The 14187-nt window shown below is 41.6% G+C and overlaps 2 protein-coding genes across 2 annotated transcripts; one reads left to right on the top strand and one right to left on the bottom strand.

The window, feature by feature from the left end:
- Positions 1-584: 584 nt before the first annotated feature.
- On the bottom strand, positions 585-7400 carry LOC145457395 (uncharacterized). The gene is made up of 7 exons (XM_080335596.1): positions 7240-7400; positions 6169-6315; positions 5862-5981; positions 5582-5738; positions 3233-3543; positions 2583-2685; positions 585-1156 (listed from the first exon to the last, which is right to left on the bottom strand). Exons 1-7 carry the CDS (start codon positions 7285-7287, stop codon positions 1074-1076), a joined length of 969 nt encoding a protein of 322 aa, XP_080191722.1. The 5' UTR covers positions 7288-7400; the 3' UTR covers positions 585-1073.
- A 3986-nt stretch (positions 7401-11386) lies between these two features.
- On the top strand, positions 11387-13741 carry LOC145457039 (UV radiation resistance-associated protein-like). The gene has a single exon (XM_080335196.1). It carries the CDS (start codon positions 11515-11517, stop codon positions 13597-13599), a length of 2085 nt encoding a protein of 694 aa, XP_080191322.1. The 5' UTR covers positions 11387-11514; the 3' UTR covers positions 13600-13741.
- Positions 13742-14187: the final 446 nt, after the last annotated feature.

Genomic DNA, 14187 nt, shown 5'->3' with positions numbered 1-14187 from the left:
CTGCTATTGGCAAGCATCTGTAAGATAATCTCGCTTGTGCGAAACGACAGATTTCGCTTCGTCGGAAGGTGCCGTTCACACATTCATTTGCGTGCCATGGGGTCGACATTTTATCAAATACACCAGCCAAGGACGTTCGTGTACCATCCAAAATTAGTACATTGAACACTCTCTCATTTGAAATTTCATGCTGGTGACGTCATATTTTGTGATACAATTGTTGTGGTTTCTGACAATTACCTCTGAGGAGTGTCGGCCAAATTATTCGGGTTCACTTCACTATGAATGTATTATTCAATTGTGTATTGAAGCTATGTTCCTCCGCAATGATCTAAGGTTTTCCTGTATACTGTACCGGAAAACCAGACATTAGATTTGGAGCATAATAGAGAATAATCTAGCTGTCCAGGGCAGCTCAGACGGATAATTGGTGGTGGAAACGTCAGAGATGTGTACAATGCAGTGAGAACTTGCCGTACTGGATATCATCGACTTATCCCTTTTCTGTCTGTGGAGACTGCGCTATACTAGCTACGTATAAGCTCTCCTCCCATATCCCTCCTCCACCACCAGATAACACAGGATTTACAAAAAACCATTCATAGGAATTAAAAAATATCATGGAAAACACGCTTCAGTTCTAATCCAGTCGGGCAGTAATTGGGTATCAGCGAAATTTCTCCAGTCCATCCAGACTCAAGTAGAACAAAAAATAATTGCGATGTGCCAAAATCGTCAGACGGTTGTATGTTTTCACACTGACCAAATATAACCAAGGTTGGTGCACATGTGGAAAACCTCACAGCGCGTCCACAAGTCACGCTGTAACTACACAGCGCAAACAGAATGACGAGCTGATCATAGGATCGCTTAGCACAGATACCGGAGAAAATAACTGGCAGAACCGAGACAGAGATATATTCGACTCTCTCTTGCGTGACCCCGTTACCCGTGCGGGTAATATAGGCATTAAATATCTGCAACGGGAGAGAATTGTCAACCATGATGCACGAGTCCAGTCGGCCGCACGGGCCGCGGCGCTTGATAGCGAGCCCGGCCCGTTACGCATATTCTCAGTCGTCGCTCTTGGCCAATTTTGCAGGATTGCTCTCTTCCGTGCTGGAGTCCATCTTCCTTTTCAAGCCTTTAGACGTACCTGAACAGGGGAAGTGCAATTACGATATGCATCACTTCCGCAGAGATATCCTACGAGCAGGGTTGCCATACTGTGTGTACTTTAAAGACTTGTTCTTATTAGGAACAGCAATATCTCATGAAACGACAGTCCTTATTTTGTCTTATTGCCGGTGCTCACCATAAGTCACAATAGCTACACCAGTGGTTCCCAACCTTTTTTCACGCACGTACCATTTCGAGGTTTTATGCAGTACTCGCGTACCACCTACATAAGTTACGCGCGCTGAAGGCAGTCAAAAAATGTTTCCGTCATTCATGACGTCATAAAGACATAGTTGATCTAAGCGAGGCGTAATAGCAAATACTATTAAATTAGGCATTATCAGCCAGGGTTAATGGGATGCATGACATTGTTTTTCACCACCAGTCACAAAAGAAGAACAACATAATGAAATAACAGCAAACAGCAACGTCAATTGTTTTAATGCGATGGCTGTATTTGCCTATTTTCCACAAGCTCAGTGGTTCTGAAAGTTTTTTTTAGACACGCCCCCGTTTATGATAGTGAAAAATTTCGCGCCCAATCCCGCCCTCCCCCTTATTGTCATATCACAAAATGCAGCCAGAATGCTAGCAATCCCAACGAATAATTTGATAGCATGGAAGGATATGACAGTTGATAAGAGAATTCTCAAATATGCACGCAGAGAAAAAACAACGACTTGGAGGTATATCACGTGTGACGCGAAAAAAAATTCAGTTTGCCGCAACTTAGCGCCCCCTAATTCTGAGAACCATTGCACTAGCTGGTCGATGGGTGGCATATGTTTGCTCACAGCGCATTGAAAGTCATGCATGGGTGCAACAAGTCGGTTTTGATTCTTCAACTTGATAGTCATCAGAGATCAAAATCCTTGCTTGCACTCCCACGTAGAAGGGACAATTTGCAGCTGGGGAATAGCGTGAGAAGTTAGAGTCGAGTATGAGGAGGCCATGCTAAGCCTGAAGTTTATTGGTGAACGATCTTCGTGTTCAACCCTACCCTACCTTAACTAATAACTCTCTTCGGTCGAAGAAATAACAGAATCTACTCGCGTACCACCTGGAAGACCTTCTAGTGGTACGCGTACCACAGGTTGGGAACCACTGAACTACACAAACGATAGGAACACAAATAATTACACTCAATTTGGTAATGACATGATACTGGGACTGGGAAAAAGTGGTTTTTACTCATCAGCTTTCCAAATAGTCTGATCAATTTCACGGTTACACTACTCAGTTAGTTTGGTTGCGCTTCATTTTGCATCCACGTCTATGGCAACCCTGTCTGTAAGCCATTTTGTACATAACTGCAGCGTTGATGCAAAAACCTTTTTCGTGGCTTGCTAACAAAACTTGTGTCGAGAAAATGCAGCGACATACTCCAGCATCTTACTACATACCTGCTTCGTCCTCATCTCCGCTATCAATTTCATCCTCCTCCTCGTCCTCCCCATCTTCGACCGCTTCGTCGTAATCTCCGTCTTCCTCGTCGCCTTCATCATCCTGTACACAGCAACGGATCGACTTACCCAGGCTCCGTAAAGGCATCGAGATATGACACCACTCGACATTGCTTGCATAGGTTCTATCGCAAGACAAGTTCATTTACATCTAATGAAACGTCCATTTCACAAGATAATTAATTACCCTTGTATTCTCACTTGGTTTACGTGCCGCATTTAGACGTATACTCATACAAACATTTTATCATTTCATCGACCTCCGTTTCAAATATATAAGAATATTATTGAAGCAAACAAATGCAGTCCGAAAAGACCTTGAAGTTAACACTATTTCTATTAGACAGTTATGTCCAGGCATTAGTTTACTTATTTTTCTACTAGCATGGAAATTTCCACTTCTGCTCATACTCGAGTAAAAATTTACGGCGTTACTCCTACTCGAGTACCGACTACTACCACTTTGACACCTCTTGGTTACCGTCATTCGGCAAAAAAGTCACCGGTTGCACGTCATCCGGTCAATATATCGGCGTACTGAAATTTGAAACCGGAATAAACAGGCCCAAGTCCTCGGCGGTTACACTTACCAGGTCATTCTGGTACAAATACTCGAGGGTCACTTTTTCGTCATCTTCATCATCATCATCATCATCATCATCATCATTGTCACTCTCCTCCTCTTCCACTGCTACCGCGTCGTTGCTGACGTCATTTCCTTGGCTCACCGCCGGCAAGCTGTCTTCCTCTTCGCCATTTTGCTCGTCAGTCTCACTTTCGTCGCTGCCTTCCTTTTCTTCGACGCCATCTTCGTCATCGTCATCATCGCTTGCGTCGTCTGCGTTTTCCAACTCCTCCGCCTCTTCATCTTCCTCCTCTGCGCTCGCCTGGGCGTCATCATCTGCGAAACACAAAGTGGGTGTTCCGGCAGGGTTGTAATGACTAGACTCGAGATTCGGACGGCCAAGACAGGAGTTTCGTTGTAATTTTGAAGAATAGTAAGCTACCGCCATTGGCGTAGAACCGGACGAGCCTTTCCAACCCCAACTCTAGCCCCTTTTAAAGACCCTCATTGTTCTCTCGGAAAGAGTAATCCGCTTATCCCTTATTCTGAATACATTCGCCGATTGTTTCTTCTCGTACACTGTCTTAACGGCCTAACTCTTTACAAATAACCATTCGTCATTCAACTTGATTATGCCCCCCATTGTGTCACATCACAAAAACCATGCAGGTACATCTGGGTACACTTCACTGCAAAGTCGTTGCCCTGCGTGCCTACCGTTGCGTAACAGCTTTGTCTATAGTCGGAGAAATATTTTCTCCTAAAGTTTCGACGTCTTGCAAAATTTATGAAAAAATCAAAACAGGTCGAAACACAATGCAAATAAGGAGACAAATATCGTGTCTTGTCACTGTTGGAGAAGGGATATCCTGTGATTGATCTAGTTCAGTGGTTCCCAACCTTTTTCGACTCATCGCCCCCTTTTGAAGCTCCACACCGATCATCGCCCCCCAAATATTGGGAACCAAAAACAGCACTTCGTCAGCCCCCCCCCGAAAAAAACGTTGGTCTTTGGCCCCATAGGGTGATAAACCAAGCCCCAGACCCCCCTCAGCCAGTGGGCTTTTTGTCGCTACATATCAGCTATACCCTATTTCGTGTACTGTTTGGTGAGTCACCGTTTTTCGCCTAAACGCACCAAGCGCGACAAATTTATATAATACATGTTTGAATTGGTTAATATGGTCGATGTGGTATGTTGGAAAGGGTAGGACCCCTAAATAATGATTAAACATCTTCGGGCCGAATCGTTGTTACATTGACTTCTTTACATGATGCTATTTCGTGACCTCCTATATCTGCTATGTCAGAAGATATGGAAATCGTCAAAACGTACCAAACTAAAAGACGCTCATGATTTCATATTGGTATTTCTTTACTGGCAAGTAATTTTTTCCTTGCGGGATGGCATTTGTCCTGTAGGGTTAAGGTCGCCAGGACAGGAACATTCGACGCTAGCCATTGAGGCGCCTATAGACAATTAAACATTATCGAAGTTTTCGGTCTTCTCGCTGCTGATCGTTTTGGCACACTTCTCGGAGTCGCATGTTACATTACCTCTAACTTAATATGTCTTGGTGCGTCGTGGCACAGTAATGGCCGACCCTGAAGTCTCCCGTGTCCATAAATCATGCGCATTTTTGTTGGGTGACGGGGACCCCAACATCAAGAAACATGAAAATCTGAAATCGTGCGCAGCGCAAAATTTTTTTGAGAAAGTCGCATGAATTTCTAAGGAATTACTCTATCATTCATGTTAATTCACGAAATAATTTTGGGCTGACTTTGATTTTGGGCCCCCCACCCCCAATTGGAGGGTTTGGGGCGCGGTAATTACGGTCTCGACTCCAATATAGCCGTTTTAACGCGCCATCGCCCCTTCGTTATTTTCGCCCCCCAGACCGCCAAATCGCCCCCTGGGTGGCGATATCGCCCACGTTGGGAACCACTGATCTAGTTAGAGACATTAGGACTAAAGAGAGGCAATTTCTCAATTAAAATAGCCGAAAAATTCAAAATTTAAGATTATTTCTGCTGGTAATGTAGTTTCATTCATTTCAAATAGATTTCAAATCATGAATCCCGAACTCGGATTCCGAAATTTGAGAATCCACTCGCCTTCGACGACGACTAGGTAGGGCTGACCATTTTGATCCTAGGTATCTTATTAGTTGGTAATATATACGTTGATTGTCTCGATTAGAAGATAACGGACTTTGATTCTCAACCACAAATTAGAATAAACAATCGTAGCTTCAACCGACAACCGCTATTTACCAGAGTCAAAAAGCTCACATACCTAATTCAAAATATTGATTCACGGTTTGCGGCATCGTAATGAAAATGATACATGATCTCAAGTCAAGGTTCTTACCATCCTCGTCTGAATCTGCAGCCTCTTTATCTTGCTGATCGAATCCGTCCAAGTATTGCAACTGCGGAATCATCTTGAACACCTTTTCCCGATACAACTCCTGTTCGGTGACGTCGCAGTTGAATAAATCCAAAACCTTCAAATGCTTCATTTCCGACTGTACAAACGGATCGCGGCAGATTAGTACAATGCCGAAGGCAGTTTCACCGGGTGGCGAGAGAATATATTAAATGGAAAAATATACAAGCATTTAAAAATATACAGTATTCGGGCGACTTACCAACGGTTCCAATGTTTCAAAGTCCTTAATCTTGTTTCCACTTAAATTCAAATGAGTCAGTGCTTGGCATCCTTTCAGATTTTCGAGTTTCCCAGATATGCGATTATCGCTCAATTCGAGCTGGAAAAAGCAAACCATTCATTGCATTGAAGATACTTTTACATCGTTGAATGATTGACGTTGTTGCAACTACACAGAAATTTCAGTTGAGATTTATTGTCACTAGTAATCGAAGTTAAACAGCATGATCAACACAACATATTGACAGAGTAAACATTGCACCCCCAAGTAATGATGTATGGGTCACCTTTTTCAGTTTGGGTAAAGATGGAAATCCGTTGAGTGATGTCAAACCGACATTGTTCATGGACAACGTTTCAAGACCGATGAACTCGTCTGTCAATCCTTCTACTTCACCCGTTGTTCTACGGTCATCCAGATTCAGTTCTTTGATCTAAAAGACAATAAACGTTTTGGTATCAAATGCACATTAAGCATGTATTCCTAAAGTATGCTCAATGTGACAACGGGTCCTATAGAATGAAAATCATCAGGAGCACTATGTATTGTGGGACAACGCTGTGTCAGACACGTGTATAATAGCTAAAACAGATGGTGAGGGCAGCCGGAAGCCAAAGCTATAAGGTTCAAGTTATTGCTGGTGATGGAGAGCGCTCTCATATAATTGGTGTGTCAAGACGGTTCCCCGTGTCCCATGGTGTGGTGTGTGCAGTGCGTGGAATCTTCACTTTGCCATTCAGAGCAGTGCATGAGCAGAAATCTCATTGCGTTAACACCAGGTCGCGACCATCGCCATGCTTTGCTTTCGGATTCCCATGGGTCCGTATCAGTTTTTGTTGTGCACGAAACACCGATTCCAAATAGGCGAGCCCTAATACCACATCAGGACGAACGTGTGCCTATAAGATCCATCTAAAATTGACTAAGTCAATTAAATTGATGCAACTTGCACTCAAGTAAACTGTTCCATATCAAAGGAGAGCAGAACACTACATGTATGCACGAAGGTAATACTTAATATAACCACGAACACAGTGAATCAAATTATAATTGATTGACGATTTTCAGGAAGCTTATTGACAGCGAAATTTGTAACAAAATCGTTAAAGAAATAAGTATATGAGTATCACGATAACGAGGAAACAATACCATGAGCAAATAGACATACAAATCAAATGTGATTATCATCATTTTAGTATATTTTTCTCGATTCAAGATATTACAAGAATTGCAATACAGCGTGCAAAGAATGAAAGAAATAGGAGTGAAAGCGACTTGATGAAGATAATTTCGTAAAGGAGCCTGCAGGTTGGCCAACAACAATTATCCTTATCGTATATTTGTTCAATAAGCTTACCTGCTCTGGTTTTTTGCCACGGCATTCGAGCTGTATCCGTTTCAGCATATTTCAGGTCAAATTTTCAATGGTTGAACAGCAACAAAACAACCGCCAGATCCGCCGATCACTTTGCACTCCGTCTGCAACATTTGAAGATGCTAGAGGGGCCCGCGAGCAACTTTTTGAGCCATAATGCTGGAGGTCAGGCGGAAGCGGCCAGTGAAAGCTGTAGGTTATTACACCGTTGTCAGTTTCCAATAAAAGATAACAATACGCGAAACATATCGTTATAATCATCCCTAATATTTGAAAATCTATAGTTCAGGTATTTTATTTATGATAGTTTCAAAATATTTAAATGTAGTCATAAAATTTGAAAAGAGGGAGAGAGAGAGAGCGACGTCGTCACTAAATATATAATATAAGAAATATTTCTGAGTAAATCTTCCCTCAAGACTGCAATTTTCGAACATGTCGATCAGTCTGCCATCGTGTCCAATGAATATATCACTTTAAAAAAAGGCAATAATATCAAAACACCCAAATATCTCGATAAAAATATGACCACATTATATCTATCGAATGTAAACATTCGGTATTATAAGCGTCCGCGGAAAAGGTTCCTAGTCTAGTCACCCCGTCTGTAATGGTAATATCCACATAAAATTACGACGTGGGTAAATTACACTTGGGTGAAGAGTTTTCAAGAAAAATATGGACGAAAGCTCGTTACTCTCAGAGGTAGAAATGCCAAGGCTGAGCCGTTGCATGAGTTTTATACAGTCTTCAAGAATGTAATGGAAATATCCCTGGTCTCATCGCTGTATAGCATATGATTCTACTTGATCTACTTGCTCTACTTGTTTTCTATCCATCAAATGTGCACTTTAAAAGTATGACAGTTGCGGTAAACATAATTTCTTTACATTTCGCACTGCCTTTAGTGCGCTGAGTTGGCCCAATGCGGTATCTTTCTTGCCGTGATGTAAAATCGTACTCATAGATAATGGACCAAATTCGAAACAACAGGTCACCGATAATGAGAGCCGGTTATGGCTGATCCATGAGGTCGGAATTATTTTTTGTGTACCATCCTTGTAAATGGGTATCAACATCTCTAAATATAATTTCTTGAATCAGCCGTTTTGCCAATTTATTGCTCTATTCAACCATAGCCTTTCAACTCATACTTCGGTATCACTACCCGGACAAGATCTGCTGATACGGACGTAGTAATGATACACTGTCATTCGGTCCAGGCTGGAAATTTTGAGGCCAGATTTAAATTGGACATTGACCAATTTTCCTTCGATTTTCCATGTATTGGAGGCAGGTTTCTAGGACCAAGGTGAAAGTCCAGGAACCTGCGCGATATGGTCTGTTGGTAGTTTACCGTATTTTATAGAAGTAGCGAAATTTCTTGTACGCAATTGACAAACATATGCTCGCTATTTGCGGCCCAATACCGGTACTTTACTTCGTACTTCTTTTTACCCAATTAGCTCTTGCGTAACTGCGTAAGTTTTCAATATCGTTGATGGTGAACCATCATTTTGTATTTCTAGATTAATGAAGACAGATGTATTATCTGATGCAATTTGACTTTTCCAAAAAGCGGGGACGCAAATTTACTTGCAAGTTGTAACCTTGCATCAAGTTTACTCCATCCAGACTCAGACTGGACCAGAGTGGAATTGGTGGCAACGTCACGCGCAACTTTCCATTTAATTCCTTGATTATTCTATGAAAGAAACCTTTCTGTCACGCGCAACTTATTGCCGAAAACAACCACCGTTTCCAGTCTGGAGACTGGAAACAGTGGTTGATTTCGTCATTAAATTTCGTGCAACAGAAGGGTTATTTGCAGAATAATTACGGTGAGCAATCAAATTAAAATTGCAGACAATGTTGCCACCAACTCCACGTCCACGGATACTCAACCCAAGTTCAACTCGTCACTAGGGCTGGGCACGATGATTCGAGTACTCGAATCTGAATCGAGTATTAATTTTAATGATTCGAGTCGAGTAGTAAAAGACGACTATTTCGAGTACTGAATTTATAAGCTTCTCGCCACTGAAAGTAAATTTATCAACGAGAATTATACTTTCGATACTAATTTGCACTGTTGAAGCCTCGAAACCTTGATTGGCGGTGTCGTAGCTTACGAAACATATAGTACAAAGCTACGAAGGTTACTGGACGTAGCACATTTCCGAAGTGATGATTATCCCACAACATTGTCACCAAGTGGAATGAAATCGGTATGGTCGAAAGATACCAAAGTATCATTTATGAGATGGGTAAAAGGCATTATATTCTTTGTGTAGGCATAAACGGTATATATTTTAACTTTGACGGTTATATTCTGTTGTGACGTCATAATGAGTGATACTCGACTCGACTCGAAGCATATTACGTGATTCAGAATCGAATCACTCAGGTACTCGATTTTGCCCAGCCCTACTCGTCACCTGCCATATTATTATAACGTATGTATCAAGTCCAAAGATTCCAAACTCAATTAATAAAAAATGTAAGCCAATTTCTGATACTTATTCTATATGAAAATTCAATCCCCAATTAATTTCCCATGATTCGATTCTCAGTTTCTCACAGCAGTGGGTGTACTCTACTGTAGTGGAAATTGGAAAGTTATCATGTTTTAGGCTATATCTACTTTACAGTATATGAAGCAAACTTATAACCTACATTTTAAAATTTTGTCAAGTAGAAAGTAGTATATTGGTATGGATTTGTATAATTTTTGTTAATGAAATGATCTGATTGCGATAGGAAAAGACGTAGATTATTTTTGTCCTTGATGTTTTGCGGCATGTACACCGACTCATGATAGACATATACAAGATCTGTGCATATGCATACCATGAGTGCATGATGTGCATTTGCCGCCGGACAAGGATAATACTGATAACTGATAAGAACTTATAACTGATAATACTTTTCAGATTGCTGCTATTTAAGCAATTTTATATTCTGTATTTTTCACTAACATCCTTCTTGCTATTTTGAATGCTCCAACTGGCGATAGAATTACAATTGTGTGTGAAGTCAGACTTCTTATTGACTACGGGACGTTATATTTATACCTGAAGTATTTTTTACATGTCTGAAAAGTCAGTAATTTTGCTTGTAATTTAAAGCGGCATTACTTCTACTTGTACTTCAGTATCACCAATGGATACTTTGACCAGTTGACCACTTTCAAAGGGAAGTTGAAGTTGGTACCGTATACGTAAACCGTTGTTGATATATTTGATTTAGGATTTTGCTTTTGGAGTGACTATACCAAGGTAATTTTGTTTTGAAGTATCAATCTAGACACTGCGGTCGCAATGTCCTTATTGTGCACATACGGACTGTCCTTATTTCGCTGGCAACCATTATTGTGTACACTTGTCGTATCAACCCTCCTGACATATATTGTCGTCACTTGAAATGAAAGTGCACGGACATTAATTTAACAGCTTAGCTGAGTATTCTGTAATTTATAATTCAATTATATTTCAGTATGCAACTTGACACATCAGTCTCTCGGTTTTCTGTTTATTTGAGACTTTTTGCATCGGATAGAACTTCGTTACGGCAGAATTCATGAAATGAATGAAAGTGATGATTCTCAATAGTAGGTTTTGCATGTTTGTTAACCATTCAACTTGAAGAATGCCAGCTACCGATATTAATGGTTTGGTTCAGGGGTCTCAAAGTCAAATTTGCTTGCGAGCCCATTTCCTAGTTTTTGATGATGCGGCAGCATCAATAATAGGTGTACCGGTATTTAATGTCTTCGTAAGTAGGCAATTAGGCCTTAATTGACGGAACCCTGCAGAATGACATTCCACACCCATCATGAAAATGCGTTTTTTTTGTACTGTGTAGCAATTCAGGCCTGCGTGATGAAAAACACATCTTTGAATAAAATTGGTTTTGTACTTGCTTTCGACGCAGGCCGCACAAAATGTTCTTGCGGACCGAGTATTTGAGACCCCTGGTTTAGTTGAATACTTCTTGGATAAATATCAGTTTACGATTAAATTAGATTTTAGTATGCGACATAATGCATCCGTTTTCCACCCTCCTATCTTTTCATTTTATCTCAATTTTGTGTTGTTTTGAGCCGATAAAAAGTTTGATAAAATCAACCAGAACCGACAGTGTATATAGTTAATCAGTCTTATTACGATGTAGGCCTACCCCCGAATTTAATGTTCCTTTTTCCTTCTCAGCTTTGTGTTATGTTCTATCATGCTAAACTAGCCAGCTTTGCCCAACATGCAAAAGGAAAACTCTCCCGCCGGACAGCGGAACATCCACGCAATATTGCAGCAACGTAGGTTGCAGCACATTCACGGAATATGCATCCGTAACCTGCAGCAACCGCTCGACGAAGGCATATCCTGGGAGATACATGTGAGGATCTACGACCAAGAAAGCTCCGCTCCAGCCGCAAAGATGATATTTCAAAGTGAGGCTATCACCTTCTGCCGGAATCCTACCTGGTCGGGATTTCGCATCGGGAGATGTACGTCTTCCAAAAGCAATATGCTCCACCTGGAATTGTGGATGCAGAAAAGTTCAGACGCAAACGCGGAAAGAGCGTTAGTGTGGACATGGGATTTATTGCGATTGCGGTATATCGCGGAAAAGCTGTATCACGGGGAGATAGCGTTCGTACCTAACGCGCTAATCCTACAAATCAATGGCAGTTTCTACTCTTTCGCGGAAACCTTTTCGACCGACACCCCTCATGGAAATTGCCCCCCATTCAACTTAGACGAGGAAAAGGTATCATACAATATATTTTCCATTCGGAGGATGGTCACTTCCCAGAAGTCCATAGCATTGTCGCAGAAGAAATCCTCTGATTGTGTTGCCGAATGCCATGATTTAATGGAGGCACGGAATTTATCGTTGACAAGACGCAAGGATATTGAGGATTTGAAAACCAAAATCAAAATGATTAGATTGTTGCTGGATCGAGAAACGGAAATGTTGAAAGGAGAAACGGATGAACTTGAAAATCTGGAGAACGATGTGAAAACGCGGCGCGAGAAACTTACTTCCGAGACAAAATTTCATAAACAGCAACAAAAACAGTATGAAAAAATTACAGAACAATCTAAAGCAAATATATTAAAGACCGCTGTTCTCAATAGGCAATTGAGCGCACGTCGGATTGAGGTTTTATCCGAACTTGCTTATATATTCCCGATAGATCCTTACACTCCCCCTAGCAGCGGTAAGGCGTCTACGAAATCTGTGAAAGACACGGTGTCATACCCAAATTTTACTATCTGCGGCATACATTTACCCGAAGCCGAGAGCCTTCTGCAAAAAGAAGACGCTAAAAACGCCGTGGCGATGGGTTACGTGTCGCAAATGCTTCACATGATCTCGTTCTTTTTAGTCATTCCTTTGCGTTATCCTTTGTTGCTGCGCGGCTCTCAAACGTCGATTGTGGATAATATCATCGACAAGATTCAAGAGCGCGACCGCATTTTTCCGTTGTATGTACGAACGAACAAGGAGAGGTTTCTGTTCGATTATGGAATGTATCTTTTGAACAGAAACATTGCACAGCTAAGATTGTTATTAGGTATCGGGACCGCGAACCTCAGACCGACTCTTGTGAATTTGAAAAACCTATTAGAAGTATCCGTTCGTAATGCACAACCCACAATGCATCTGTCAGTTCGGCCATCGAGAAGTGACTCTAAATCTCCTGTTCGACAGCCGAGTCCCAAAATTTCCGCAAAGAGCGGCACGCCGTTACCAACAGCGAATTCGGAGACTTTGACCGGCAACGGTGCGGTGGTGCACCCGGCGCAAAGTCACCAAGATAAGGTTGAAGGTAAAAGTGTGGAACTGAATAACATGAGAGAGGAATTGTTGGGTAGTAAAAAAGCGTCGAAGCCCGTTGCAATATCGCCTTTGCACCATAAATCTTTAGCGAATCGTCCAGTCTCGACATCGCCTTCGCTGCTTCCAACCTCGAACGGCACAAGGAGCCCGGCGTCAAAAAATGAGGCCCCCTTCCTGACAGGTCTTGAGGATCTTGAGAATGATGCGAAAATTGAGAAAGATCCCAAAAAACCTCTCGACATTGCGGAAGCTAGGAACGAACTGTTTAAAACTAGAAGCGGAAGGCCGGCCATCGTCAAGGCGAAGAATATGACGGTTCGCACGGTGAGGCAGAAAGAAAGTGTGAAATCTAGGACCTCCACCGCTACATCGTCAGGCAGCAATGACTCTGACTTGCACTCAAAGGATTATCGCGGGTTGACGGATGACAACAGTAAGGACGCTGATACTGTCGATGGGGCTTCTTCATTTGCGGATGACCTCGATCTGTGTTGACTTCAGCGTGCTATTATAGGCAAATACAGTGCAATAAAGTTCATTTTGCGTATTCACAGTCAATATCCGTTTCTGTTCTGGAACACTATTTTGTTTGTTCCCGATGATTTGGATTTTTCTTTGTCTTCATGCCCCTGATTCATCTTTACTATGTCAATTTATGCAAGGATCGAAAGAATTACCAGAATAGGAGTGTGAATTGCATAGAATTAACTGAATTTGCGTCAATTCGCAAAGTTAATTGCAATACCTATCTCATGCTTAGCAACTTTCAATCACCAGTCGGGCCTAGAACAGTACCGAAGTAATGTGTTGTTTCTATGCAAATATTTCCATTGGAAACATTTATATTGGCATTACATGACGCCCAAAAGTTCTGGATTTAACTCCATTTCCATCCTAATTAGGATTTGATCAAACTTGCGTTTCTTTTTGGAACTTGTACCTATTCTGAACAGCTCCAAAAATTTTCGGTCCTGGCCGTGTTGAATTTCGATTATTCAAATTATTATGTCCATTATCTGCCCTGTAGAATAGTTAAGTTATACCAAATCCTTGGCCTATTATGGACATAATTGACAATCGGCT

Source organism: Botryllus schlosseri, chromosome 15, assembly GCF_051294905.1.
Source record: "Botryllus schlosseri isolate E-star chromosome 15, Bs_hap1, whole genome shotgun sequence".
NCBI lineage: Eukaryota > Metazoa > Chordata > Ascidiacea > Stolidobranchia > Styelidae > Botryllus > Botryllus schlosseri.
This window is presented reverse-complemented; position numbering and strand designations above follow the sequence as displayed.